The following is a 26,029-nucleotide window of genomic DNA, read 5'->3' as shown; positions in this document are numbered from 1 at the left end:
TGGATAAATTCATGATTGTATATTTGGATGATATTTTGTTTTTTTCCGATGATTGGGAGTCTCGTGTGAAGCAGGTCAGGATGGTTTTTCAGATTCTTCGTGCTAATGCACTGTTTGTTAAGGGGTCTAAGTGCCTTTTTGGAGTTCAGAAGGTTTCTTTTCTGGGGTTCATTTTTTCCCCTTCGGCTATTGAAATGGACCCTGTTAAGGTCCAGGCTATTTATGATTGGACTCAGCCCACATCTGTGAAGAGCCTTTAGAAATTTTTGGGCTTTGCTAATTTTTATCGCCGCTTCATTGCTAATTTTTCTACTGTGGTTAAACCCCTGACCGATTTGACCAAGAAGGGTGCTGATGTGGTGAATTGGTCCTCTGCGGCTGTGGAGGCCTTTCAGGAGCTTAAGCGTCGTTTTACTTCTGCCCCTGTCTTGTGTCAGCCAGATGTCTCTCTCCCTTTTCAGGTTGAGGTTGACGCTTCTGAGATTGGGGCAGGAGCTGTTTTGTCTCAGAGAAGTTCTGATGGCTCTGTATTGAAACCGTGTGCTTTCTTCTCTAGAAAGTTTTTGCCTGCTGAGCGTAATTATGATGTCGGCAATCGGGAGTTGTTGGCTATGAAGTGGGCATTTGAGGAGTGGCGACATTGGCTTGAGGGAGCTAAGCATCGTGTTGTGGTCTTGACCGATCACAAGAATCTGATTTACCTTGAGTCTGCCAAGCGGTTGAATCCTAGACAGGCTCGGTGGTCTTTGTTTTTCTCCCGTTTCGATTTTGTGGTCTCGTATCTTCCGGGATCTAAGAATGTGAAGGCTGATGCCCTGTCTAGGAGCTTTTTGCCTGATTCTCCGGGAGTCCTTGAGCCGGCTGGTATTCTCAAGGAGGGGGTGATTCTTTCTGCCATCTCCCCTGATTTGCAGCGGGTGCTTCAGGAGTTTCAGGCTGATAGACCCGACCGCTGTCCTGCAGGGAAATTGTTTGTTCCTGATGGATGGACTGGTAAGGTGATTTCTGAGATTCATTGTTCTGTATTGGCTGGTCATCCTGGGATCTTTGGTACCAGAGATTTGGTTGCCAGGTCCTTTTGGTGGCCTTCTTTGTCACGGGATGTGCGTTCCTTCGTGCAGTCCTGTGGGATTTGTGCTCGGGCTAAGCCCTGCTGTTCTCATGCCAGTGGGTTGCTTTTGCCTTTGCCTATCCCTGAGAGGCCCTGGACGCATATTTCCATGGATTTTATTTCTGATCTTCCTGTCTCTCAGAAGATGTCTGTCATCTGGGTGGTTTGTGACCGGTTTTCTAAAATGGTCCACTTGGTACCTTTGCCTAAGTTGCCTTCCTCCTCTGATTTGGTTCCTTTATTTTTTCAGCATGTGGTTCATTTGCATGGTATTCCGGAGAATATTGTGTCTGACAGAGGTACCCAATTTGTTTCTAGGTTTTGGCGGTCCTTTTGTGCTAGAATGGGCATTAATTTGTCTTTTTCTTCTGCATTTCACCCTCAGACAAATGGACAGACTGAGCGAACCAATCAGACCTTGGAAACCTATTTGAGATGCTTTGTGTCTGCTGATCAGGATGATTGGGTTACTTTTTTGCCGTTGGCCGAGTTTGCCCTTAATAATCGGGCTAGTTCGGCTACTTTGGTTTCGCCTTTTTTTTGTAACTTCGGTTTTCATCCTCGTTTTTCCTCAGGGCAGGTTGAGCCTTCGGACTGTCCTGGGGTAGATTCTGTGGTGGACAGGTTGCAGCGGATTTGGACTCATGTGGTGGACAATTTAACATTGTCTCAGGAAAAGGCTCAACGTTTTGCTAACCGCTGTCAGTGCGTTGGTCCCCGGCTTTCGGTTGGGGATTTGGTCTGGTTGTCGTCTCGTCATGTTCCTATGAAGGTCTCTTCTCCTAAGTTCAAGCCTCGTTTAATTGGTCCTTATAGGATTTCGGAAATTATCAATCCGGTGTCTTTTCGTTTGGCCCTTCCAGCTTCTTTTGCCATTCATAATGTGTTCCATAGATCTTTGTTGCGGAGATATGTGGTGCCCATGGTCCCCTCTGTTGACCCTCCTGCTCCGGTGTTGGTTGAGGGGGAATTGGAATATGTGGTGGAGAAGATTTTGGATTCTCGTCTTTCGAGGCGGAAACTTCAGTATCTGGTCAAGTGGAAGGGTTATGGCCAGGAGGATAATTCTTGGGTTTTTGCCTCTGATGTCCATGCTGCCGATTTGGTACGTGCTTTTCATTTGGCTCGTCCTGATCGGCCTGGGGGCTCTGGTGAGGGTTCGGTGACCCCTCATCAAGGGGGGGTTACTGTTGTGAATTCCGTTCTTGGGCTCCCTCTGGTGGTTTCTAGTGAAACTTAGCAGCTGCATTCACTAATCGGATCCCTGGTCTTGTTATTTAACTGGGCTCTAGTCTGTAGTCAATGCCAGCTGTCAATGTTCCTCCTGTGGACTCAGTCCTTTCCTGGAAGTGCTCTGTTGGCCAGTTCATTTCAGTTTAAGATAAGTCTGCTAGTTTTTGGGGTATTTCCCTGCTTATGACCTTCAGTTCAAGTTAATGTTATGTCTTTTTGTCCAGCTTGCCAGTATGAATTATTTCGGCTAGTTGGAAGCTCTGGGGTAGCAGATTTGCCCCTCCACACCGTGAGTCGGTGTGGAGGTTATTTTTTGTAAACTCTGCGTGGATATTTAGTTTTTTAATACTGACCGCACAGTAGCCTTTTTCTATCTCTGTCTATTTAGATAGTTTTGGCCTCCTTTGCTAAAATCTAGTTTCATTTCTGAGTTTGTCATTTCCCTCTCCACTCACCGTTAATATTTGTGGGGGGCTATCTTTCCTTTGGGGGTTTCTCTGAGGCGAGATAGTTTTCCGTTTCCATCTTCAGGGGTAGTTAGCTCTTAGGCTGTGAAGAGGCGTCTAGGCAGAGATAGGAACGCTCCACGGCTATTTCTAGTGTTGGTGTTAGGTGTAGGGCTTGCGGTCAGTAAAGTTACCACCTCCTCAGAGCTTGTACATGATTGGTTTTACCCACCAGGTCATCTCAGGACTGCTTCGTAACCATCAGGTCATAACAGACCACCCGCTCCCGCCAGAAGGGACCGTGTGTGGGGTGAGGACGCCTGAAGAAGATTTGAAGATTTGACTATATATTTGAAGAATCCGCACCGACCTCCGCCGGCATCCCATTACCCACTAGACTTCCCGAGAGTGACAGACAGCGGAGCCACGATAAGTGAATCTGATAACTAAAGACTGTTTAGTTAAACAACCGTTGCATCCCCTTTTCCCTGTTAACTCCCTGCAAGGAGTTTATTGTTGTTAAACAATTAATTAATAGTTAACCCCTGCTCCGCACGTCTGTGTTGCTGCATCCAAGCACCTGTGTGTTACACAAGCAAGGAAGGGAAACTTCTTTCCCCATTGTTCTGCACCATAGAATTAATGGTGTAAAACGCTTCCATGTGAAACCAAGCTGGACGCCATCAATAATCTAGTGAGAATATTTTACCTGTTTCGATAACAGCTGCTTCTGGCTGAGAAGAAAGCAGTCCTAAGCTGTAGAAGTGGCTTCTGCGGTGAACACTTAGCACAAACTGCTTCTGGGACACTTCTGGCTCCAGTAATTGAAACTCTGTTTTCTCCGGGAAGTGATCGCCAATAAAGAGGGCAGGATGAGTCAGGAAATAAAACTCATTGTACCTTGGAAGAAAGAAGAATAGAGAAAAATAAGAAATGGTGGAAAAGTATCATTATCAAATGTGACGGGAATGATTTGAGATAGCAGCCCCAAGTCACTTGTGAGCAGTGTATTGTACTGAATTAGAATAAATGTGTGCGATTACATATATTGTCCATGTTCAATATATAAAATGTCTACTATAAATATCACAGCTAGATGACTTGTAGACTTTTGATCAAAAATTTTAACTCAAGTTTTTACTTGTGTCACAATAGTGGAATGTATGCATTCATTTATTGCAGAGGGTTGTTGCAGAGTCCACAAATGCACCTTTAGTCCAACTACAGGGATAGAGGGCAAAATCTTCTTTACTGAATATTTAATAGAAACATGTTTTGACAGAGTAACATGAGATACAGATCCTACATGTTTCAAGCGGTTTACCTGCTCTTAATCATGGCATGATGCATTTTTGGACTTTCACTTGAATGCTATGGTCTGTGTACAAGATTATACTGGTGAGCTGGTTTACTTTTTCGTGTCTTTTGACCTGTTGCAGAGCGTTTGTATATATGTCTGTATTATTGCATACAGTGGGTACGGAAAGTATTCAGACCCCTTTACATTTTTCACTCTTTGTTTTACAGCCATTTGGTACATTCTAAAAAGTTCATTTGTTTTCTCATTAATATACACTCTGCACCCCATCTTGACTGAAAAAAAAAGCAGAAATGTAGAAATTTTTGCAAATTTATTGAAAAAGAAAAAACAAAATATCACATGGTCATAAGAATTCAGACCCTTTGCTCAGACACTCATATTTAAGTCACATGCTGTCCATTTCCTTGTGATCCTTATTGAAATAATTCTACTCCTTCATTGGAGTTCAGCTGTTTAATTAACCCCTTCCCGACCTTTGACGCCATGTAGGCGTCATGAAAGTCGGTGCCAATCCGACCTGTGATGCCTATGTGGCGTCATGGAATGATCGCGTCCCTGCAGATCGGGTGAAAGGGTTAACTCCAATTTTACCCGATCTGCAGGGACAGGGGGAGTGGTACTTCAGCCCAGTGGGGGTGGCTTCACCCCCCGTGGCTACGATCGCTCTGATTGGCTGTTGAAAGTGAAACAGCCAGTCAGAGCAATTTATAATATTTCACCTATGAAAATGGTGAAATATTACAATCCAGCCATGGCCGATGCTGCAATATCATCGGCCATGGCTGGAAAACCTAATCTGCCCCCCCCCCATCACCACCGATCGCCTCCCCAGTCCTCCTTTCTGCCCCGTACTGTGGTCCGCTCCCCTCCGTCCTCCTGTCCATTCCCCCGTCCTCCTGTCCGCTCCCCCGTGCTCCGATCCCCCCCGTGCTCCGATCTCCCCCCCCTCATACTGAACGAGCCTCGCGGTGTCCGTCCGTCTTCTTCATGGGCGTCGCCATCTTCCAAAATGTCGAATCTGCCGGCCGGCAGATTAGTTCCAGGTATATTTTGATCACTGCGATAGGTTTTATCACAGTGATCAAAATAAAAAAATAGTAAATGAACCCCCCCTTTATCACCCCCATAGGTAGCGACAATAATAAAAATAAAGAAAATATATATATTTTTTTTCTTACCCCACTAGGGTTAGGGTTAGGGCTAGGGTTAGGGTTAGAATTAGGGTTAGAACTAGAGTTAGGGTTAGATTAGACTATGTGCACACATGGTGCAGATTTGGCTGTGGATCCACAGCGGATTGGCTGCTGTGGATTCGTAGCAGTTTTCCATCAGGTTTACAGTACCATGTAAACCTACTGAAAACCAAATCCGCTGTGCCCATGGTGCGGAAAATACTACGCGGAAACGCTGTGTTGTATTTTCTGCAGCATGTCAATTCTTTGTGCGGATTCCGTTTTACACCTGCTCCTCAATAGGAATTCGCAGGTGAAATCGGCACAAAAAACACTGGAAATCCGCGGTAAATGTGCAGGTAAAACGCAGTGCCTTTTACCTGCGGATTTTTCAAAAATGGTGTGGAAAAATCTCACGCGAATCCGCAATGTGGGCACATAGCCTTAGGGTTAGGTTGGAATTAGAGTTAGGGTTGGAATTAGGGCTAGGGTTGGAAATAGGGTTAAGATTAGGCTTGTGGTTAGGGTTAGGGGTGTGTTGGGGTTAGGGTTGAGGTTAGGGTTGGGATTAGGGTTAGGGGTGTGTTGGGTTAGGGTTGTGGTTAGGGGTGTTTTGGGGTTAAGGTTATATCTAGAGTTGGGATTAGGGTTTGGGGTGTGTTGGGGTTAGTTTTGGAGTTAGAATTGAGGGGTTTCCACTGTTTAGGCACATCAGGGGTCTCCAAACGCAACATGGCGCCACCATTGATTCCAGCCAATCTTGCATTCAAAAAGTCAAATGGTGCTCCCTCCCTTCCGAGCCCCGCCGTGCGCCCAAACAGTGGTTTACCCCCACATATTGGGTACCAGCATACTAAGGACAAACTGGGCAACAATTATTGGGATCTAATTTCTCCTGTTACCCTTGCGAAAATAAAAAATTGCTTGCTAAAACATAATTTTAGAGGAATGAAAAATTATTTTTTATTTTCACGGCTCTGCGTTATAAACTTCTGTGAAGCACTTGGGGGTTTAAAGTGCTCACCACACATCTAGATAAGTTCCTTGGGGGGGTCTAGTTTCCAAAATGGGGTCACTTGTGGGGGGTTTCTTCTCTTTAGACACATCAGGGGCTCTGCAAATGCAATGTGACACCCGCAGACCATGCCATCAAAATCTGCATTTCAAAATGTCACTGCTTCCCTTCCGAGCCCCGACGTGTGCCCAAACAGTGGTTTACCCCCACATATGGGGTAACAACCTACTCAGGAGAAACTGGACAACAACTATTGCGGTCCAATTTCTCCTGTTACACTTGCGAAAATAAAAAATTGCTTGCTAAAACATAATTTTTGAGGAATGAAAAATTATTTTTTATTTTCACGGCTCTGCGTTGTAAACTTCTATGAAGCACTTGGAGGTTCTAAGTGCTCACTACACATCTAGATAAGTTCCTTGGGGGGTCTAGTTTTCAAAATGGGGTCACTTGTGGGGGTTTCTACTGTTTAGGCACATCAGGGGCTCTGCAAATGGAATGTGACGCCCGCAGACCACTCCATCAAAGTCTGCATTTCAAAACATCACTACTTCCCTTCCGAGCCCCGACTTGTGTCCAAACAGTGGTTTACCCCCACATATAGGGTATCAGTGTACTCAGGACAAACTGGAAAACAACTATTGGGGTCCAATTTCTCCTGCTACCCTTGTGAAAATAGAAAATTGCTTGCTAAAACATACTTTTTGAGGAAAGAAAAATGATTTTTTATTTTCACGGCTCTGCGTTGTAAACTTCTGTGAAGCACTTGGGGGTTCAAAGTGCTCACCACATATCTTGATAAGTTCCTTGGGGGGTCTAGTTTCCAAAATTGGGGTCACATGTGGGGGTTCTACTGTTTAGGCACATCAGGGGCTCTGCAAACGTAACATGATGCCCGCAGACCATTCCATCAAAGTCTGCATTCCAAAACGTCACTACTTCCCTTCCAAGCCCCGGCATGTGCCCAAACAGTGGTTTACCCCCACATATGGGGTATCAACATACTCAGGAGAAACTGAACAACAACTCTTGGGGTCAAATTTCTCTTGTTACCCTTGGGAAAATTAAAAAATTCTGGGCTAAAAAATATTTTTGAGGAAAGAAAACACATTTATTATTTTCACGGCTCTGCGTTATAAACTTCTGCGAAGCACTTTGGGGTTCAAAGTGCTCACCACACATCTAGATAAGTTCCCTTGGGGGTCTAGTTTCCAAAATGGGGTCACTTGTGAGGAGTTTCTACTGTCTAGGCACATCAGGGGCTCTGCAAACGCAACGTGACACCCGCAGAGCATTCCATCAAAGTCTGCATTTCAAAACGTCACTACTTCCCTTCCGAACCCCGACGTGTGCTCATACAGTGGTTTGCCCCCACAAATGGGGTATCAGCATACTCAGCAGAAACTGGACAACAACTTTTGGCGTCCAATTTCTCCTGTTACCCTTGGGAAAATAAAAAATTGTGGGCTAAAAAAATCATTTTTGAGAAAAGAAAAATTATTTTTTATTTTCATGGCTCTGCGTTATAAACTTCTGTGAAGCACTTGGGGGTTTAAAGTGCTCACCACACATCTAGGTTAGTTCCTTGGGAGGTCTAGTTTCTAAAATGGGGTCACTTGCGGGGGAGCTCCAATGTTCAGGCACACAGGGCCTCTCCAAACGCGACATGGTGTCCGCTAATGATTGGAGCTAATTTTCCATTCAAAAAGCCAAATGGCGTGCCTTCCCTTCCGAGCCCTGCCGTGCGCCCAAACAGTGGTTTACCCCCACATATGGGGTATCATCGTACTCATGACAAACTGGACAACAACATTTGCGGTCCAATTTCTCCTGTTACCCTTGGGAAAATAAAAAATGTCGGGCTAAAAATCATTTTTGAGGAAAGAAAAATTATTTTTTATTTTCACGGCTCTGCGTTATAAACTTCTTCTTCTAGATAAGTTCCTTGGGGGGTCTAGTTTCCAAAATGGGGTCATTTATAGGGGAGCTCCAATGTTTAGGCACAAAGGGGCTCTCCAAACGTGACATGGTGTCTGCTAACGATTGGAGCTAATTTTCCATTCTTAAAGTCAAATGGCGCGCCTTCCCTTCCGAGCTTTGCCGTGTACCCAAACAGTGGTTTACCCCCACATATGAGGTATCTGCATACTCAGGAGAAATTGCCCAACAAATTTTAGGATCCATTTTATCTTGTTGCCCATGTGAAAATGAAAAAATTGAGGCGAAAAAAAATTTTTGTGTGAAAAAAAGGTACTTTTTCATTTTTACGGATCAATTTGTGAAGCACCTGAGGGTTTAAAGTGCTCTCTATGCTTCTAGATAAATTCCTTGGGGGGTCTAGCTTCCAAAATGGGGTCAATTGTGGGGGAGCTCCAATGTTTAGGCACACAGGGGCTTTCCAAACGCGACACGGTGTCCGCTAACGATGGAGATAATTTTTCATTCAAAAAGTCAAATGGCGCTCCTTCCTTTCCAAGCCTTACCATGTGCCCAAACAGTGGTTTACCCCCACATGTGAGGTATCGGTATACTCAGGAAAAATTGCCCAACAAATATTAGGATCCATTTTATCCTGTTGCCCATGTGAAAATGAAAAAATTGAGGCTAAAATAATTTTTTGTGTGAAAAAGAGTACATTTTCATTTTTACGGAACAATTTGTGAAGCACCTGGAGGTTCAAAGTGCTCACTATGCTTCTAGATAAGTTCCTTGGGGGGTCTAGTTTTCAAAATGGGGTCACTTGTGGGGGAGCTCCAATGTTTAGGCACACGGGGGCTCTCCAAACGCGACATGGTTTCCGCTAAAGATTGGAGCCAATTTTTCATTCAAAAAGTCAAATGGCACTCCTTCCCTTCCGAGCCGTGCCGTGTGCCCAAACAGTGGTTTACCCCCACATATGAGGTATCAGCGTACTCAGGACAAATTGGACAACAACGTTCGTGGTCCAGTTTCTCCTTTTACCCTTGGGAAATAAAAAAATTGTTGCTAAAAGATCATTTTTGTGACTAAACAGTTAAATGCTCATTTTTTCCTTCCATGTTGCTTCTGCTGCTGTGAAACACCTGAAGGGTTAATAAACTTCTTGAATGTGGTTTTGAGCACCTTGAGGGGTGCAGTTTTTAGAATGGTGTCACTTTTGGGTATTTTCAGCCATATAGACCCCTCAAACTGACTTCAAATGTGAGGTGGTCCCTAAAAAAAAAATGGTTTTGTAAATTTTGTTGTAAAAATGAGAAATCACTGGTCAAATTTTAACCCTTATAACTTCCTAGCAAAAAAAAAAATGTTGTTTCCCAAATTGTGCTGATGTAAAGTAGACATGTGGGAAATGTTATTTATTAACTATTTTGTGTCACATAACTCTCTAGTTTAACAGAATAAAAATTCAAAATGTGAAAATTGCGAAATTTTCACAATTTTCGCCAAATTTCCGTTTTTTTTCACAAATATACTCAGAAATTATCGACCTAAATTTACCACTAACATGAAGCCCAATATGTCTCGAAAAAACAATCTCAGAACCGCTAGGATCCGTTGAAGCGTTCCTGAGTTGTTACCTCATAAAGGGACACTGGTCAGAATTGCAAAAAACGGCCAGGTCATTAAGGTCAAAATAGGCTGGGTCATGAAGGGGTTAAACTGATAGGGCTTGACTTGGAAATGCTCACACCTGTCTATTTAAGACCTCACAGCTCACAGTGCATGTCAGAACAAATGAGAATCATGAGGGCAAAGGAACAGTCCAAGGAGCTCAGAGACAGAATTTTGGCAAGGCACAGATCTGGCCAAGGTTATAACAGAATTTCTGCAGTACTCAAGTGGCCTCTACGATCCTTAAAATGAAGACATTTGGAACAACCAAAAGTCTTCCTAGACTTGGCCTTCCAGCCAAACTGAGCAATCGTGAGAGAAGAACCTTGGTGAGAGAGGTAAAGAAGAACCCAAAAATCACTGTGGCTGAGCTCCAGAGATGTAGTATAGTAAGGTGATGGGAGAAAGTTCCAGAAAGACAACTATCACTGCAGCCCTCCACCAGTCGGGCCTTTATGGCAGAGTGGCCCAATGGAAGCCTCTCATCAGTGCAAGACATATGAAAGCCTGCACAGTGTTTGCTAAAAAACACATGAAGGACTCACAGACTATCAGAAATAAGATCCTTTGGTCTGATGAGATGAAGATAGACCTTTTTTGGAGATAATTCTAAGCGGTATGTGTGGAGAAAACCAGGCACTGCTCATCACTTGCCCAATACAATCCCAACAGTGAAGCATGGTGGTGGCAGCATCATGCTATGGGGGTGTTTTTTAGCTGCAGGGACAGGACAAATGGTTGCCATTGAAGGAAACATAAATGCGGCCAAGTACAGAGATATCCTGGATGAAAACCTCTTCCAGAGTGCTCTGGATCCCAGACTTGGCCAAAGGTTCACCTTCCAACAAGATAATGACCCTAATAAAATAACAAAGGAGTGGCTTCAGAACAACTCTGTGACCATGCTTGACTGGCCCAGCCAGAGCTCTGACCTAAACCCAATTGCGCATCTCTGGAAAGACCTGAAAATGGCTAAATTTCAGTTTTTTTCAGTCAAGATGGGGTGCAGAGTGTACATTAATGAGAAAACAAATGAACTTTTTAGAATTTAACAAATGTCTATCTGTAGGAGCATCATTCTGTGTGTGAGGACTGTGGGGCCTTCATACTTTGTGGGAAGACAATGGGGGATATCATAGAATGTGTGGGAGGAGTTCTGGGGGCATTATACTGTGTCTGGGCCTCTGAAAACCATCATATCGTGTGTGGGGAGCAATGGAGATAGTAGACTGTGTAGGGGAAACTGTGTGACTTTATCCTGTGTAGGGGAAAATATAAGACTCCATACTGTTTGGGGGGAACTATGGAACTTCATACTGTGTGTATGTGTGGAGGGGTTGTGGGGCCATCATATGTGTGTTGAGGGCTGTGGCTCATCATACTGTGTATGTGGAGGCGTTGTGTGGTCATCACACTGTGTGGGGGAACTTTGGGAGAACAAACTGTGAATTGCTATGGTAGTATCCAGGGCCGGTTTTAGACAAAGTGGGGCCCTAGGCAAAAATTTAAAGTGGGGCTCCAAATGCTATCATTGTAAAATCACACAAACATTTAGGTTACATTACATAAGCAGGATGCGGATACAGTTGGTGGAGGGGCCTGGAGCCAGTGCTCACACCGTGGCCCCCATATTTAGGGGCCTTATCTCGGCCAACAGGTCTGCCACTATTAGCTGTATGCAGGGGTGTTTCTAGGGTCAGAAAGGATTGGGGGCCCAAGCCCCAAGACAAAGAGTTGCCTCCAACCCCCTCTTAATTTTTTTTTAACACCACAGATAACACAGTGATAACTCTCTGAGTACAGATAATTTAGTAGATGTCACCTGCAGTCCTATGTAACACCACAGATAGACATAGCATTTCAGAGTAAGACTACGTTCACATGCGGCATTTGTTTCAGTAGCCTAAACCTTTTCTCTTAGGCCGGCCTCACACTAGCGAGTTTTACGGACGTAAGAGCGCAGAAATTACGTCCGTAAAACTCGCAAAATAAACGGCACAATTATTCTCAATGGGGCTGCTCCTATTAGCCGTATATTACGGTTCAGTATTATACGGCTTTCTACGGCCGTACAAAATCGCAGCATGCTGCGTTTGTCAGCGTATTGCACAAAAAAATCGCCAATGAAAGTCTATGGGGGCGAGAAAAATACGGATTCCACACGGACCTGCAGTGTGACTTGCGAGAAATTCGCAGCGCTGTTAGTGAAAAGTCGGTAATTCAATTGCCGGCTTTTCATTTCTCCTGCACAAACCCGACAGGATATGAGACATGGTTTTCATACAGTAAACCATCTCATATCCCCTTTTTTTTGCATATTCCACACTACTAATGTTAGTAGTGTGCATGTGCAAAATTTCAGCGCTGTAGCTGCTGAAATAAAGGGTTAAATGGCGGAAAAAATTGGCGTGGGCTCCCGCGCAATTTTGTCCGCCAGAATGGTAAAGCCAGTGACTGAGGGCAGATATTAATAGCCAGGAGAGGGTCCATGGTTATTGGCCCCCCCGTGGCTAAAAACATCTGCCCCCAGCCACCCCAGAAAAGGCACATCTGGAAGATGCGCCTATTCTGGCACTTGGCCTCTCTCTTCCCACTCCCGTGTAGCGGTGGGATATGGGGTAATGAAGGGTTAATGCCACCTTGCTATTGTAAGGTGACATTAAGCCAGATTAATAATGGAGAGGCGTCAATTATGACACCTATCCATTATTAATCCAATTGTTGGAAAGGGTTAAAAAACACACACACACATGATTTAAAAGTAGTTTAATGATATAAACACAGCGGTTGTTGTAATAATTTATTGTTCTCTCAATCCATCAGGAACACCCTCGCTTGGAAAAATAATAAACGCACAAGATACATACCTTCTGGTGAACCGTCTCGTCCCACGAAGTAATCCATCTGAAGGGGTTAACTAATATTACAGGCACGAGCTGCGATAAACCACTCGCTCGTACCTGTAATCCCCGGGTGCTGAAAGGAAAGCTGGATCTGTACTTACATTGAGTCGCGGTGAGGTGCCCTCTGGTGAATGTTCTCATGAACTGCAGCCTGGGAACTTTTTCCCACGCTCCAGGTCATATGAGGACATCCACCAGGGGGCGCATCACCGCGACTGAAGGAAATGTAGGTCAATGACCTACATTTCATTCATTCGCCGGGGAATTACAAGCAGGAGCACACCGCTGCATTTAGCAGGGCTCCTGCCTGTAATATTAGTTAACCCCTTCAGATGGATTACTTCGTGGGACGAGACGGTTCACCAGAAGGTATGTATCTTGTGCGTTTATTATTTTTCCAAGCGAGGGTGTTCCTGATGGATTGAGAGAACAATAAATTATTACAACAACCGCTGTGTTTATTTCATTAAACTACTTTTAAATCATTAGCCACAAAAACCTCTCTGACATCCTTTTTGTCAGAAGCCAGGCTGTGGTCAGCCTATAAATACAAGAGTATACCCACTCAAACTATCATGATAATACGAAGAGAAAAACGAGTTTTGCCAGGTATATATATGGTAAAAGTAGTACAAAGTTTATTAACAATAATGTATAACCAAAACAATTTACACACAGAAAATAAAGTGATACATGTGCAGAGGGCAACCCAGCAAGGTGTAGAAACCCTCCAAAGAATCCCCACCCTCTCACTGCCAATCAGTTCATTAGTCTAAAGTGCACGTGCATATTAACATGGCACAGGTGGGCATGCCTATCGCCACCCTGGACCCTGACACAGACGTAATCCTAAAGTAGGGTGATAGTGAGACCATGGGGGGCTAGCAGGCACTTACCACAGGCAGGGGTATGGAGGAAAACGAGACCGGGTGTCCAAGAAAAACCTCCCGACGCGCGTTTCGCGTCCCTTATTGTCCGCTTTCTCAAGGGAGTACCGGATACCTAGCAAGCAGGACCTTATGAGGTCAGAGGGTACATCACATGTTGGATTTCGGCCAATCCACGCGGTTATGTGACGGCGCATGCGCACCGCGACACCCAGGTCCTGACAGTGCGCCGGAGCGTCACGCACCACTGCGCACGCGCGGGGATCAAAAAGAAACCCCAGGCGTGCGAGCAGAGCGGAGAGACTTGGCCTTCCAGCCAAACTGAGCAATCGTGAGAGAAGAACCTTGGTGAGAGAGGTAAAGAAGAACCCAAAAATCACTGTGGCTGAGCTCCAGAGATGTAGTATAGTAAGGTGATGGGAGAAAGTTCCAGAAAGACAACTATCACTGCAGCCCTCCACCAGTCGGGCCTTTATGGCAGAGTGGCCCAATGGAAGCCTCTCATCAGTGCAAGACATATGAAAGCCTGCACAGTGTTTGCTAAAAAACACATGAAGGACTCACAGACTATCAGAAATAAGATCCTTTGGTCTGATGAGATGAAGATAGACCTTTTTTGGAGATAATTCTAAGCGGTATGTGTGGAGAAAACCAGGCACTGCTCATCACTTGCCCAATACAATCCCAACAGTGAAGCATGGTGGTGGCAGCATCATGCTATGGGGGTGTTTTTTAGCTGCAGGGACAGGACAAATGGTTGCCATTGAAGGAAACATAAATGCGGCCAAGTACAGAGATATCCTGGATGAAAACCTCTTCCAGAGTGCTCTGGATCCCAGACTTGGCCAAAGGTTCACCTTCCAACAAGATAATGACCCTAATAAAATAACAAAGGAGTGGCTTCAGAACAACTCTGTGACCATGCTTGACTGGCCCAGCCAGAGCTCTGACCTAAACCCAATTGCGCATCTCTGGAAAGACCTGAAAATGGCTAAATTTCAGTTTTTTTCAGTCAAGATGGGGTGCAGAGTGTACATTAATGAGAAAACAAATGAACTTTTTAGAATTTAACAAATGTCTATCTGTAGGAGCATCATTCTGTGTGTGAGGACTGTGGGGCCTTCATACTTTGTGGGAAGACAATGGGGGATATCATAGAATGTGTGGGAGGAGTTCTGGGGGCATTATACTGTGTCTGGGCCTCTGAAAACCATCATATCGTGTGTGGGGAGCAATGGAGATAGTAGACTGTGTAGGGGAAACTGTGTGACTTTATCCTGTGTAGGGGAAAATATAAGACTCCATACTGTTTGGGGGGAACTATGGAACTTCATACTGTGTGTATGTGTGGAGGGGTTGTGGGGCCATCATATGTGTGTTGAGGGCTGTGGCTCATCATACTGTGTATGTGGAGGCGTTGTGTGGTCATCACACTGTGTCGGGGAACTTTGGGAGAACAAACTGTGAATTGCTATGGTAGTATCCAGGGCCGGTTTTAGACAAAGTGGGGCCCTAGGCAAAAATTTAAAGTGGGGCTCCAAATGCTATCATTGTAAAATCACACAAACATTTAGGTTACATTACATAAGCAGGATGCGGATACAGTTGGTGGAGGCGCCTGGAGCCAGTGCTCACACCGTGGCCCCCATATTTAGGGGCCTTATCTCGGCCAACAGGTCTGCCACTATTAGCTGTATGCAGGGGTGTTTCTAGGGTCAGAAAGGATTGGGGGCCCAAGCCCCAAGACAAAGAGTTGCCTCCAACCCCCTCTTAATTTTTTTTTAACACCACAGATAACACAGTGATAACTCTCTGAGTACAGATAATTTAGTAGATGTCACCTGCAGTCCTATGTAACACCACAGATAGACATAGCATTTCAGAGTAAGACTACGTTCACATGCGGCATTTGTTTCAGTAGCCTAAACCTTTTCTCTTAGGCCGGCCTCACACTAGCGAGTTTTACGGACGTAAGAGCGCAGAAATTACGTCCGTAAAACTCGCAAAATAAACGGCACAATTATTCTCAATGGGGCTGCTCCTATTAGCCGTATATTACGGTTCAGTATTATACGGCTTTCTACGGCCGTACAAAATCGCAGCATGCTGCGTTTGTCAGCGTATTGCACAAAAAAATCGCCAATGAAAGTCTATGGGGGCGAGAAAAATACGGATTCCACACGGACCTGCAGTGTGACTTGCGAGAAATTCGCAGCGCTGTTAGTGAAAAGTCGGTAATTCAATTGCCAGCTTTTCATTTCTCCTGCACAAACCCGACAGGATATGAGACATGGTTTTCATACAGTAAACCATCTCATATCCCCTTTTTTTTGCATATTCCACACTACTAATGTTAGTAGTGTGTATGTGCAAAATTTCAGCGCTGTAGCTGCTGAAATAAAGGGTTAAATGGCGGAAAAAATTGGCGTGGGCTCCCGCGCAATTTTGTCCGCCAGAATGGTAAAGCCAGTGACTGAGGGCAGATATTAATAGCCAGGAGAGGGTCCATGGTTATTGGCCCCCCCGTGGCTAAAAACATCTGCCCCCAGCCACCCCAGAAAAGGCACATCTGGAAGATGCGCCTATTCTGGCACTTGGCCTCTCTCTTCCCACTCCCGTGTAGCGGTGGGATATGGGGTAATGAAGGGTTAATGCCACCTTGCTATTGTAAGGTGACATTAAGCCAGATTAATAATGGAGAGGCGTCACACCTATCCATTATTAATCCAATTGTTGGAAAGGGTTAAAAAACACACACACACATGATTTAAAAGTAGTTTAATGATATAAACACAGCGGTTGTTGTAATAATTTATTGTTCTCTCAATCCATCAGGAACACCCTCGCTTGGAAAAATAATAAACGCACAAGATACATACCTTCTGGTGAACCGTCTCGTCCCACGAAGTAATCCATCTGAAGGGGTTAACTAATATTACAGGCACGAGCTGCGATAAACCACTCGCTCGTACCTGTAATCCCCGGGTGCTGAAAGGAAAGCTGGATCTGTACTTACATTGAGTCGCGGTGAGGCGCCCTCTGGTGAATGTTCTCATGAACTGCAGCCTGGGAACTTTTTCCCACGCTCCAGGTCATATGAGGACATCCACCAGGGGGCGCATCACCGCGACTGAAGGAAATGTAGGTCAATGACCTACATTTCATTCATTCGCCGGGGAATTACAAGCAGGAGCACACTGCTGCATTTAGCAGGGCTCCTGCCTGTAATATTAGTTAACCCCTTCAGATGGATTACTTCGTGGGACGAGACGGTTCACCAGAAGGTATGTATCTTGTGCGTTTATTATTTTTCCAAGCGAGGGTGTTCCTGATGGATTGAGAGAACAATAAATTATTACAACAACCGCTGTGTTTATTTCATTAAACTACTTTTAAATCATGTGTGTGTGTGTTTTTTAACCCTTTCCAACAATTGGATTAATAATGGATAGGTGTCATAATTGACGCCTCTCCATTATTAATCTGGCTTAATGTCACCTTACAATAGCAAGGTGGCATTATCCCTTCATTACCCCATATCCCACCACTACAGGGAGTGGGAAGAGAGTGGCCAAGTGCCAGAATAGGCACATCTTCCAGATGTGCCTTTTCTGGGGTGGCTGGGGGCAGATGTTTGTAGCCACGGGGGGGCCAATAACCATGGACCCTCTCCTGGCTATTAATATCTGCCCTCAGTCACTGGCTTTACCATTCTGGCGGAGAAAATTGCGCAGGAGCCCACGCCAATTTTTTCCGCCATTTAACCCTTTATTTCAGCAGCTACAGCGTTGAAATTTTGCACATACACACTACTAACAGTAGTGTGGAATATGCAAAAAAAAAGGGGATATGAGATGGTTTACTGTATGTAAACCATGTCTCATATCCTGTCGGGTTTGTGCAGGAGAAATGAAAAGCCGGCAATTGAATTACCGGCTGTTCACAGATATCGCGCTGAATGAAATCTAAATACAGAATATATATATATGTGTCTCAATGACATATATATATATATATATATATATATATATATATACATACTGTATATATGTTTTCCCGAACATTTGAGCACATAAATCCATTAGATGTCGGTTTTGCAAGCCTGCGCGAAAATCTCGCAGTACGGATGCCATACGGATTACATACGGAGGATGCCATGCGCAAAATACGCTGACACACCCTGACTACGGATCAATATTTTGGGAACATTTCTCCGTATTACGGCCGTAGTACGGACGTATAATACGTGGCGTATTGTCTTACGCCAAGTGTGAGGCCGGCCTTAGCAGTGAAAATGTTGCGTTCAAAACACCTATTTTTCAGCTTGTTTTGTGGTGTTCTTCACACTTTTTTCAGCTTTTTTTTGGAGTGAGGATGTTTGCTTTGTCTACAGTATGTTTAAGACCACATTCATACGATCAGTATTTGGTCAGTATTACACATCAGTATGTGTAAGCCAAAACCAGGAGTGGGTGATAAATACAGAAGTGGTGACGTGTTTCTCAGGGTATGTGCACACGCTGCGGATTTTGCTGTGGATCTGCAGCAGTTTTCCATGCGTTGTACAGTACCATGTAAACCTATGGAAAACAAAAGCCGCAGTACACATGGTGCGGAAAATACCACGTAGAAACGCTGTGTTGTATTTTCCGCAGCATGTCAATTCTTTGTGCAGATTCCGCAGCGTTTTACACCTGCTCCATAATAGGAATCCGCAGGTGTAAAAACGCTGTTGAAAACCGCACAAAAAAAGCGGTAATTCCGCCGTAAATCCGCCCTGTGTTTTACCTGCAGATTTTTAGGAATCTGGGTGGAAAAATCCACGGCAGATTCCGCAACGTGTGCACATAGCCTCATTGTTCCACTGCTGTTTCTGCATTACAAATACTAACCAAATACTGAACATGCGAACGAGACCTAATAGTTTAATTCACCAAAACAACTCAAAAAATGCCGTTGCAATATCTGCAGCTTTTTTATTCTTTCATTGCTTTCTACGGGTGAAAACACACTGAAAGAAGTGACACGCTACAGATTTAAAAAGCGCTACAGTTCTGAAATCCAGTCAGAAAACAAACAAGCGCCTGCAGGAGATTTCGGATATCTCCTATGTTTTGCTGACACTTTGAAAAGCAGCTTTTCGCCATGTTCATATGCAGAATTTTTGCAGCTTTTTCTTCTGCAAATAAGAAGTTTTGCAGCATTTTACAGCACAAGCAAAAACTGAGATTTTCAGAAATCTCCTGCACACCCTTTTATTTTCCCCTGACTGAATTTCACAACTGCAGCGTTTTTTAAATCTGCAGCATGTCGCTTTCAGCAATTTTTTTCACCAGTAGAAAGCAATGAAAAAGTTTAAAAAATGCTGCAGATGTTGCAATGTTGTTTTTCGCTGTGTTTTTTTGTGAATAACACTAACTTTATTAAACATGTACTGTAGACAAAATGCATACTGTAAAAAAACAAACAGCAAAAGCTCTAAGGGCGTGTGTCCACAATCAGTAAATGCTGCGGGTCGGCTGCTGTGCACTTGTACAGCGTCCAACCCGCAGCGGGCAGATGTTACAGTATAGTGGATGGGACTTAAAGAAAATCCATCTCTACTATGCGTGCACTGACACCCGCACCTCACCTGTGGAGACGGACATGTGGCGCGACTCTCCAGACCCCAGCATGCCAATTTATGTGGCGTAGACGCGAGTCTCCACCAGAGAAATCTCACCCATGCAATGTATAGAACGCGGTGATTCCATGCGGTTCAATGAACACATGCGGAATCACCTGTGTTCAAAACATGGCAGCACTTTGGACGCAGCACATGTCTACTGTGTCCAAAGGGCTGCCATTTCCGGATTGTCTGCACATACCCTAAACAAATGGGTGCTTTGAAAGCAGTGTTTTTACTGCCAAGAGAGCAGGCTTTGGCTGCAAAAAAATGCACCAAAAACGCTGATTCCTATGCACACCAGTACTATATATGTGTATGATTTACCCTTCTTGTTTCACATGGGAATTTATTTATTTCTATATAATAAATACCCTGATACAGCAGACAAAATTCCTGCCTTGTGTCATCCAGACAGTAGTGACAGGAGGTCGCCCTGTCAGACTACAAGCAGTGACTGTGGTCAGAGCCTATGCTGATCCCTGCTGTATGTGACTGTGAAACCTGATCCTACAGCACAGAGCTCAGGGACCACATGAGTAAATCACTGCACTAAGGGGGTCTCAAGGGGGGTTTGGGAGAGACGCTTTGGGACTGCTGCTTCACTGCTGTACACCCTCTGGGCACTTCATACAGGGGTTGCAGATGCAGGGGGCCCCCTTTGTAGGTGGGGGCCCCAGGCGTCTGCCTGGTCTGCCTGTGCCAAACGCTGGCCCTGGTGGTATCATACTGTTTGGGGGGATATGTTGATCATGGTACATCTGATAATGTGTGCAAATTGTAAAGCGCTGCGAATATGTTAGCGCTATATAAAAATAGAGATTAATATTATCTATACTTAACAGTAGTGATATAATGTTTAAACTTTGTAAAAAGCAGTAAATTATGTGGTTTCAATTAGCTGCTACAGGTATGAATACATGTTACAATAAGCCCTATCAAACATTTATTTAAAGTAGCCGCTAGTTAAGATATTTAGTTCTGCTCAATATTAAGTGATAAAATAATTATAATACTAATAATAAAAAATAATTTTGTCCTGTTAGTTCAACCATCCTCAACAGTCACGGTTTCTCATTTGGAAAACTACGGTAAATGTTTAGCCCTGCCATAGAGGCATACCTGGTTCCTACAGCTTCATAGTACAGAAAAAGGACTTTCTGCTTCTCTATAAAACGTTTGTGGAACGCCCACCAGGGCCATGGGGTACTTGGCACCGGGTCTGATATTTAAGGGGATGTGTCACGGCGGCGGCGACCCGGTCCATGGCCCTGGGCACCCATGTTAAGGGAAAAGTATATAAAGGGGTTTTGAATAAAGTTTGTTTTCGTGACGCCACCTGTGGTTCTCGGTCAGAGGTGATAGACACTGCTTAAAGGGCTCCACTGGGGTGATGTTATGGCAGCTAAGGCTACTTTCACACTAGCGTCGTGCACTGCACATCGCAATGCGTCGTTGTGGAGAAAAAACGCATCCTGCAAAGTTGTCTGCAGGATGCGTTTTTCTCCATAGACTTTTATTAGCGACGCATTGCGATGCAGTGCCACACGTTGCAACCGTCGTGCGACGGTTGCATCATGTTTTGGCGCACCGCCGGCACAAAAAAAGTTACATGTAACTTTTTTTGTGCATCTAGTCCGCCATTTTCGACAGCGCATGCGCGGCCGAAACTCCGCCCCCTCCTCCCGGGACCTTGCAATGGGGCAGCGGAAGCATCTTAAGACTTCTTCCGCTGCCCACGTCGAGCATTTTCTTCACAGTATGCGTCGGTACGTCGGGCCGACGCAGCGCGACGGCCCCATACTGACGCTAGTGTGAAAGCAGCCTAAGATGGTATAACTTACCACAGGTGAAGCTGGGTCCCCAGGGCTACCGGTGTGTAGATGGAGATGGTGGGTAGTGCAGAAAGAAAATGAGGACACAGGTTTGCAGTCTCTTTACCTGGTTTACTAAAGACTTCAGGCAGCCACAGTCCAGGGCACCAGATCACAGGTACAGGCAGGGTCCGGCCAGCTTGGAAGCGAGTTCAAAGTCCTCTTTACCAGGTGGAGTTAGAAACCTTCCTACTAGCGCTGTGGTGTAGTCCTTTGCTGCCTGTGGCTTCCGTCAAGGTCCTTTCTGTTCTCTCTGTCCTCCTTAAAGGTGGGACACTAAGCCGTATGACAGGTGGCTCGAACCTTTTTACAGGGTCTCTATCATGACCCGGGCTTTATGCACCACTGTGTCTCCTGGGTATTAGGGTGGACAGATGACGTGTAGTCCAGCTGTCCTGCCGGCTTCTGCTGTAAGTCTTGGAATCCCTCACAATCTCGTCTTCCCGCTACCGGTGTCTGCGCTCTGCAGGGAGGTAGCCCAGTTGGAGCTGTCCTCCCCAATTGTCACTCTCCTGTGCTTCGCTCTCCTGCATGCTCACAACAAGCCATTCTTCCTTCTGTGTTATCTCTGTCCAGGAGCTGTGGAACCCCCTTTTGTCCCACGGTCCCTCTGCTTTCCTCTGTGCCTCAGACTGCTCCAGTCTGCTGTCTGGCACTCCCTGTCAGGAACTAACTACTTTCCCTCCAGACCAGAATATATACAGTATATAGGTGTATATATAGGGGAGCCACCCACAAGCTGGATCAGAGCTAACCCCTTCTGGCCTGGAGTGTGAACATGTATATTGTGGTTACCTGATAAAGAAGATCTTCCCTCGCTTCCAAGCGTGACATCCCGTGAGGAAAGCAATGCCACTGTAACAACTAGGACCCTGGGGTGTTACATTTGTATATCTCTATATTTCTGCTCTGTGCAGGAGATCTAGAAGTGAGGATGCCCGAGGAGAACTTACTTTTTCCTCTCATGAGCTCTACTTTCTTTTTACCAACACTTACACTTACTAAGTACTGTAACTTGGAAAATATAAAGAACAGACTACTTACTGGAAAACAAACTTGCTTATATGCTCATCGACTTGTCCAGCTCCCCATGTGCAGTCCAGCAGGTGCCAATGTCCCTCCAAAAATACCATGTTCCAAGTGTGATCTGAGTCCCCAGATATTGTCTGCCCCGGCTTGAACGATGTTCCTTTACAGTAGCCGCTAACGGAGCGGCACTGAACACCAGCAAGTCTATTGGAGGATAAGGTTATTTCTTTAGTAATATTTTACATAAATATTCTACATGTAGCTATCTGGTAAGAGGTAGAGTAGAAGCACACTATAGGAAATGTCCAGTTAAAATAAGTAATAATAAGTAAAATACACATCACTCATACTTTTTAGGCTGCTCAAATAGGGTTGTGCTCTGTAATGCAACTTGTAGGAAAGAACTTGGCATTCCAAAAGACGATGCTGATAATGAATGTTTAATTCTTGCAATTCAAAAACAGTTCACAAGTAAAGTTTTAGACTTACAACTTACAAACGAAATACACAAGCGTAGTAGAATGGAAGGACAAAACAAACAACTGAAAATTGTATCAATTGGGACCATATAACATATAACCTCCAGAAACCCCTTATAAAATATAACTTTTAATAAATATACTCTAAAAACTTACAAGGTCACTCATATATTAAAATAATGAAGGGGCTTATAAATGATAGGGCCATGCATAATTGATGAAAAAACGATATATTTAGAGGTCCCTAGTACAATCCTACGTTAACCCTATCTAGCCACGGAGGTTGGCAACCTGAATGATACGCCGTGGCGCTCCCGCTTAACGTCGAATGGCCCTAGATCTGCTAATCTGCACCCCTACTACACAATAAGTGCTAACAGTAACAAACACATTGCAGTATGCCAATATACACAGGAATAAACAATATATATTAATATTCAGTAAACACCCAGACACAATGTCAAGTTAAGCAGTGCTCTGCAAACACTATACTTAGCTGTCCTGTGGTATTGTAAGGTTCCAGAATTTCATGTAACAGCTTTCAGAATATATTTATTAAAAGTTATACTTTATAAGGGGTTTCTTCTCGATGGTTATGTATAGGAGAGTGGAAGAAGCATTGATGCACTTGTAAGGGGATGATTTTACACCCTCCATTCACAATACATGAACTATGGTTAATCCTTTAGGAAGTTGCCCGGTTCTTCCATTAGACTCAGTTAGAAGTAGACAAGAAGGGAAGCTTGGTTGGTAGAATAGGACCTGGGCAAGAAGGAATGACTATCTCAAATTCTGTTTGTTGAAGTTTGTGTAAAATAACAAAGTCCTGCAAATTGGCTTGTGTAAAGTGAACGGGGACCTGAGAGGGTTGAGGGTTACACTATTTTTCAGGGTCCCAGTTCTTTAGTGAAGTTCTGCATCTCTAGGCAACAGTGCCACTTTTTCTGTCTGAACCATTAAGATTTAGTTCCTCCTCCATGTGGTGTTACCATTAAGGGGAATCTATCAGCAGGTTCTTGCTATATAATTGGAGAGGAGCAAGAGGTAGGAGAAGAGACCCTTATAACAGTGATGTGTCACTTACTGGGCCTTGTTTTGTGGATTCAATACAATCAATAGGTTACGCACCTGTCCCATGTGTTGTAACTTCTAGGCTTATATAAGGGCTATTGCTCTAAGGCAGGGGTCTCCAACCTGCAGCTCGGGAGCCACATGTAGCTTGCGGTCCCATGATTTGTAGCTCGTGGCTGTCTGCCAGCTTGGTGCATTAGCTCCAGATTTAGCAAATTGGTATGAAGAGCACATCACAAAATGGTGAACTTTGTGAGAGGACCTGCAGAGAAGAGCAGATTTGGGTACACTTCTACTGGTCTTGGAGGATTAGAGATAATTGAAGTATGGTACGCTGGAGAGAGGATGATACTACTGGTCAGAGGAGGTGCTTGAAGAGGGATGTGACTGTGTTGGGAGTGCGTGATGGGAGAATACTGAATGTGATGGGGTGTAGTGGGAACCCCTGGATCTTGGTATACTGCTTCGGGGTGATTTGTGTGGAAAAGCTTTGGTTATCATTATACCCATAATGGGGGCTTTGATTGCTACTACTGTGAGGGGGGCAGTAGCTTGATGTGGCTCGTGACCCTCTTACAGAGCTGAATGTGGCTCTCAAGGTCAGAAAGTTTGGGGACCACTGGTATAAGGTATTGTATTAAGACTTGCTAGTAACTTTCATAGTTGTCTTGCACAGTTCCAGCCAACAGTCATCATGATGTCTCCTGGCTGTCTGTGATTTCCCATCCCTGAGTTATTTGTCTGTAGTTTCCAGTAACCCTGCTATCTGCCAGTGGTCTTCAGGACTTCACCTGCTTGTCTGCACTTTCCAGTAACCTTGCTACCTGTGGGTGCAGGACTTCACCTACTTCTTTGTGACTTTCAGGACCCCTTTAATACTTTCAGTTTGCCTCTATGTGTCCACCTGCAGCTTTCAGGATGTCTCCTCGCTGCTTGAAGCTTCAAGGACCCCTTTAAAACCTTCAATTTGCTTCAATGTGTCCGCCTGCCGCTTTGAGGACATCTTTTGTCTGCTTGCAGCTTCCAGGACCCCTTCAAGACTTTCATTTTATCTCTAAGTGTCCACCTGTGGCTTCCAGTAAATCCACTAGCTGTTTCCAACACCATTGGACCGTGCGCTCAACCAGACCTTGGGTGTAGAGGATGCACCTCCCATAGCGAGCTCACTTTGTGTAACACAGTGTTTCACCAGCAGGAGATCATCACTACAGGAAAATGGGCTTTGTGCATCTTAGTCCAACTACACCCCCATCACTAATTAGCGGCTCCCTGTCGCTACACATTGTACACTGAAAGCAGTGGTGTGGATGAGGTTTCTCTGCTGCAGATCTAGCAGAGCTCAGTTGTTGAGCTGTGTACCAAGAAAGCTGAGACATGTAGATTTGCATAGAAGCTGTGCATTTAGACTTTTTTCTCATAAAGATAAAATCTTTAACCTATAAAATCTGCTGCCTGCATGCAACCTGTGATATATATAGATATTGATTTGGTTAAAAGAGGATTAATATAAGGCCATGATGAACATCACCTGCACATGTGCTCAAAGAGTGCGCTGTATCCTGTGCAAACACCTTTCTTGGTGCGAAACACGACTTCTGGGTCAGATGATACCAGGTCTTTATTCTTTAGCGCTGTGCTGTCATACTCAGAGATAACGAGAGAGAAATGACTCTTTTAAAGTACGGTATGTTGTAAAGTCTTGTAAAGGAGTTATACATTTATGCTATATTTATCAAAAATGTCTTCATGGGTTTAAATAGTTTGACTGGCCAAGCAAAGAAATAAAGGATTCCAAAATATGGCAATTTTCAACAAGGTCATGAGCTTTAGTCTGCAAAAAATTTTTTTTCAAGAGCTGTTTTGGTTATTCCATGTAATCTTCATGTTTTTAAGTGTGCTGAATCTGAAAATGACCTCCGTTTTGTCATAGGACATCACGTTTTCTGACAATTTAAGTAACTATGTTAAATGAGACAACAATACCTCAAAATAAATGAAAATAGACTCATAAAATTATTTTTTTATTACAAATGTTTCATGAAAATCATTTTTTAACTGCAATGAGCTCACTAACACACACTAAAATCGATTCTTCTTCCCTGTGAGGCTTCTCTTGGTACATTTACGCTTGTGAGTAGCATCTGGAATGTCTCTCTGAAGCGTCCGACACTAGTCTGCCATCATTATAATGCTCCATCTTCCCTGGTATCTTCTTTCCATCTCTTTAATGTC

At 44.3% G+C, this 26,029-nt stretch overlaps 1 protein-coding gene across 1 annotated transcript in view; it reads right to left on the bottom strand.

Annotated features, from left to right (window-relative positions):
* The window catches only part of LOC143798511 (kyphoscoliosis peptidase-like), a 34,590-nt gene extending 9,152 nt beyond the window's left edge, over positions 1 to 25,438 (bottom strand). Inside the window, exons 1-3 of the mRNA XM_077281116.1 lie at positions 25,326 to 25,438; positions 22,263 to 22,451; positions 3,500 to 3,690 (exon numbers count right to left, since the gene is read on the bottom strand). Of these exons, the coding sequence (XP_077137231.1) occupies positions 3,500 to 3,690; positions 22,263 to 22,451; positions 25,326 to 25,333 (388 nt within the window). The 5' untranslated portion in view covers positions 25,334 to 25,438. The remainder of the gene's footprint in view (positions 1 to 3,499; positions 3,691 to 22,262; positions 22,452 to 25,325) is intronic.
* Between the last annotated feature and the right edge of the window lie 591 nt (positions 25,439 to 26,029).

This window comes from Ranitomeya variabilis, chromosome 1, assembly GCF_051348905.1.
Source record: "Ranitomeya variabilis isolate aRanVar5 chromosome 1, aRanVar5.hap1, whole genome shotgun sequence".
Lineage (NCBI taxonomy): Eukaryota > Metazoa > Chordata > Amphibia > Anura > Dendrobatidae > Ranitomeya > Ranitomeya variabilis.
The sequence above is the reverse complement of the archived record's forward strand: the minus strand, read 5'-3'. Positions and strand labels throughout refer to the sequence as shown.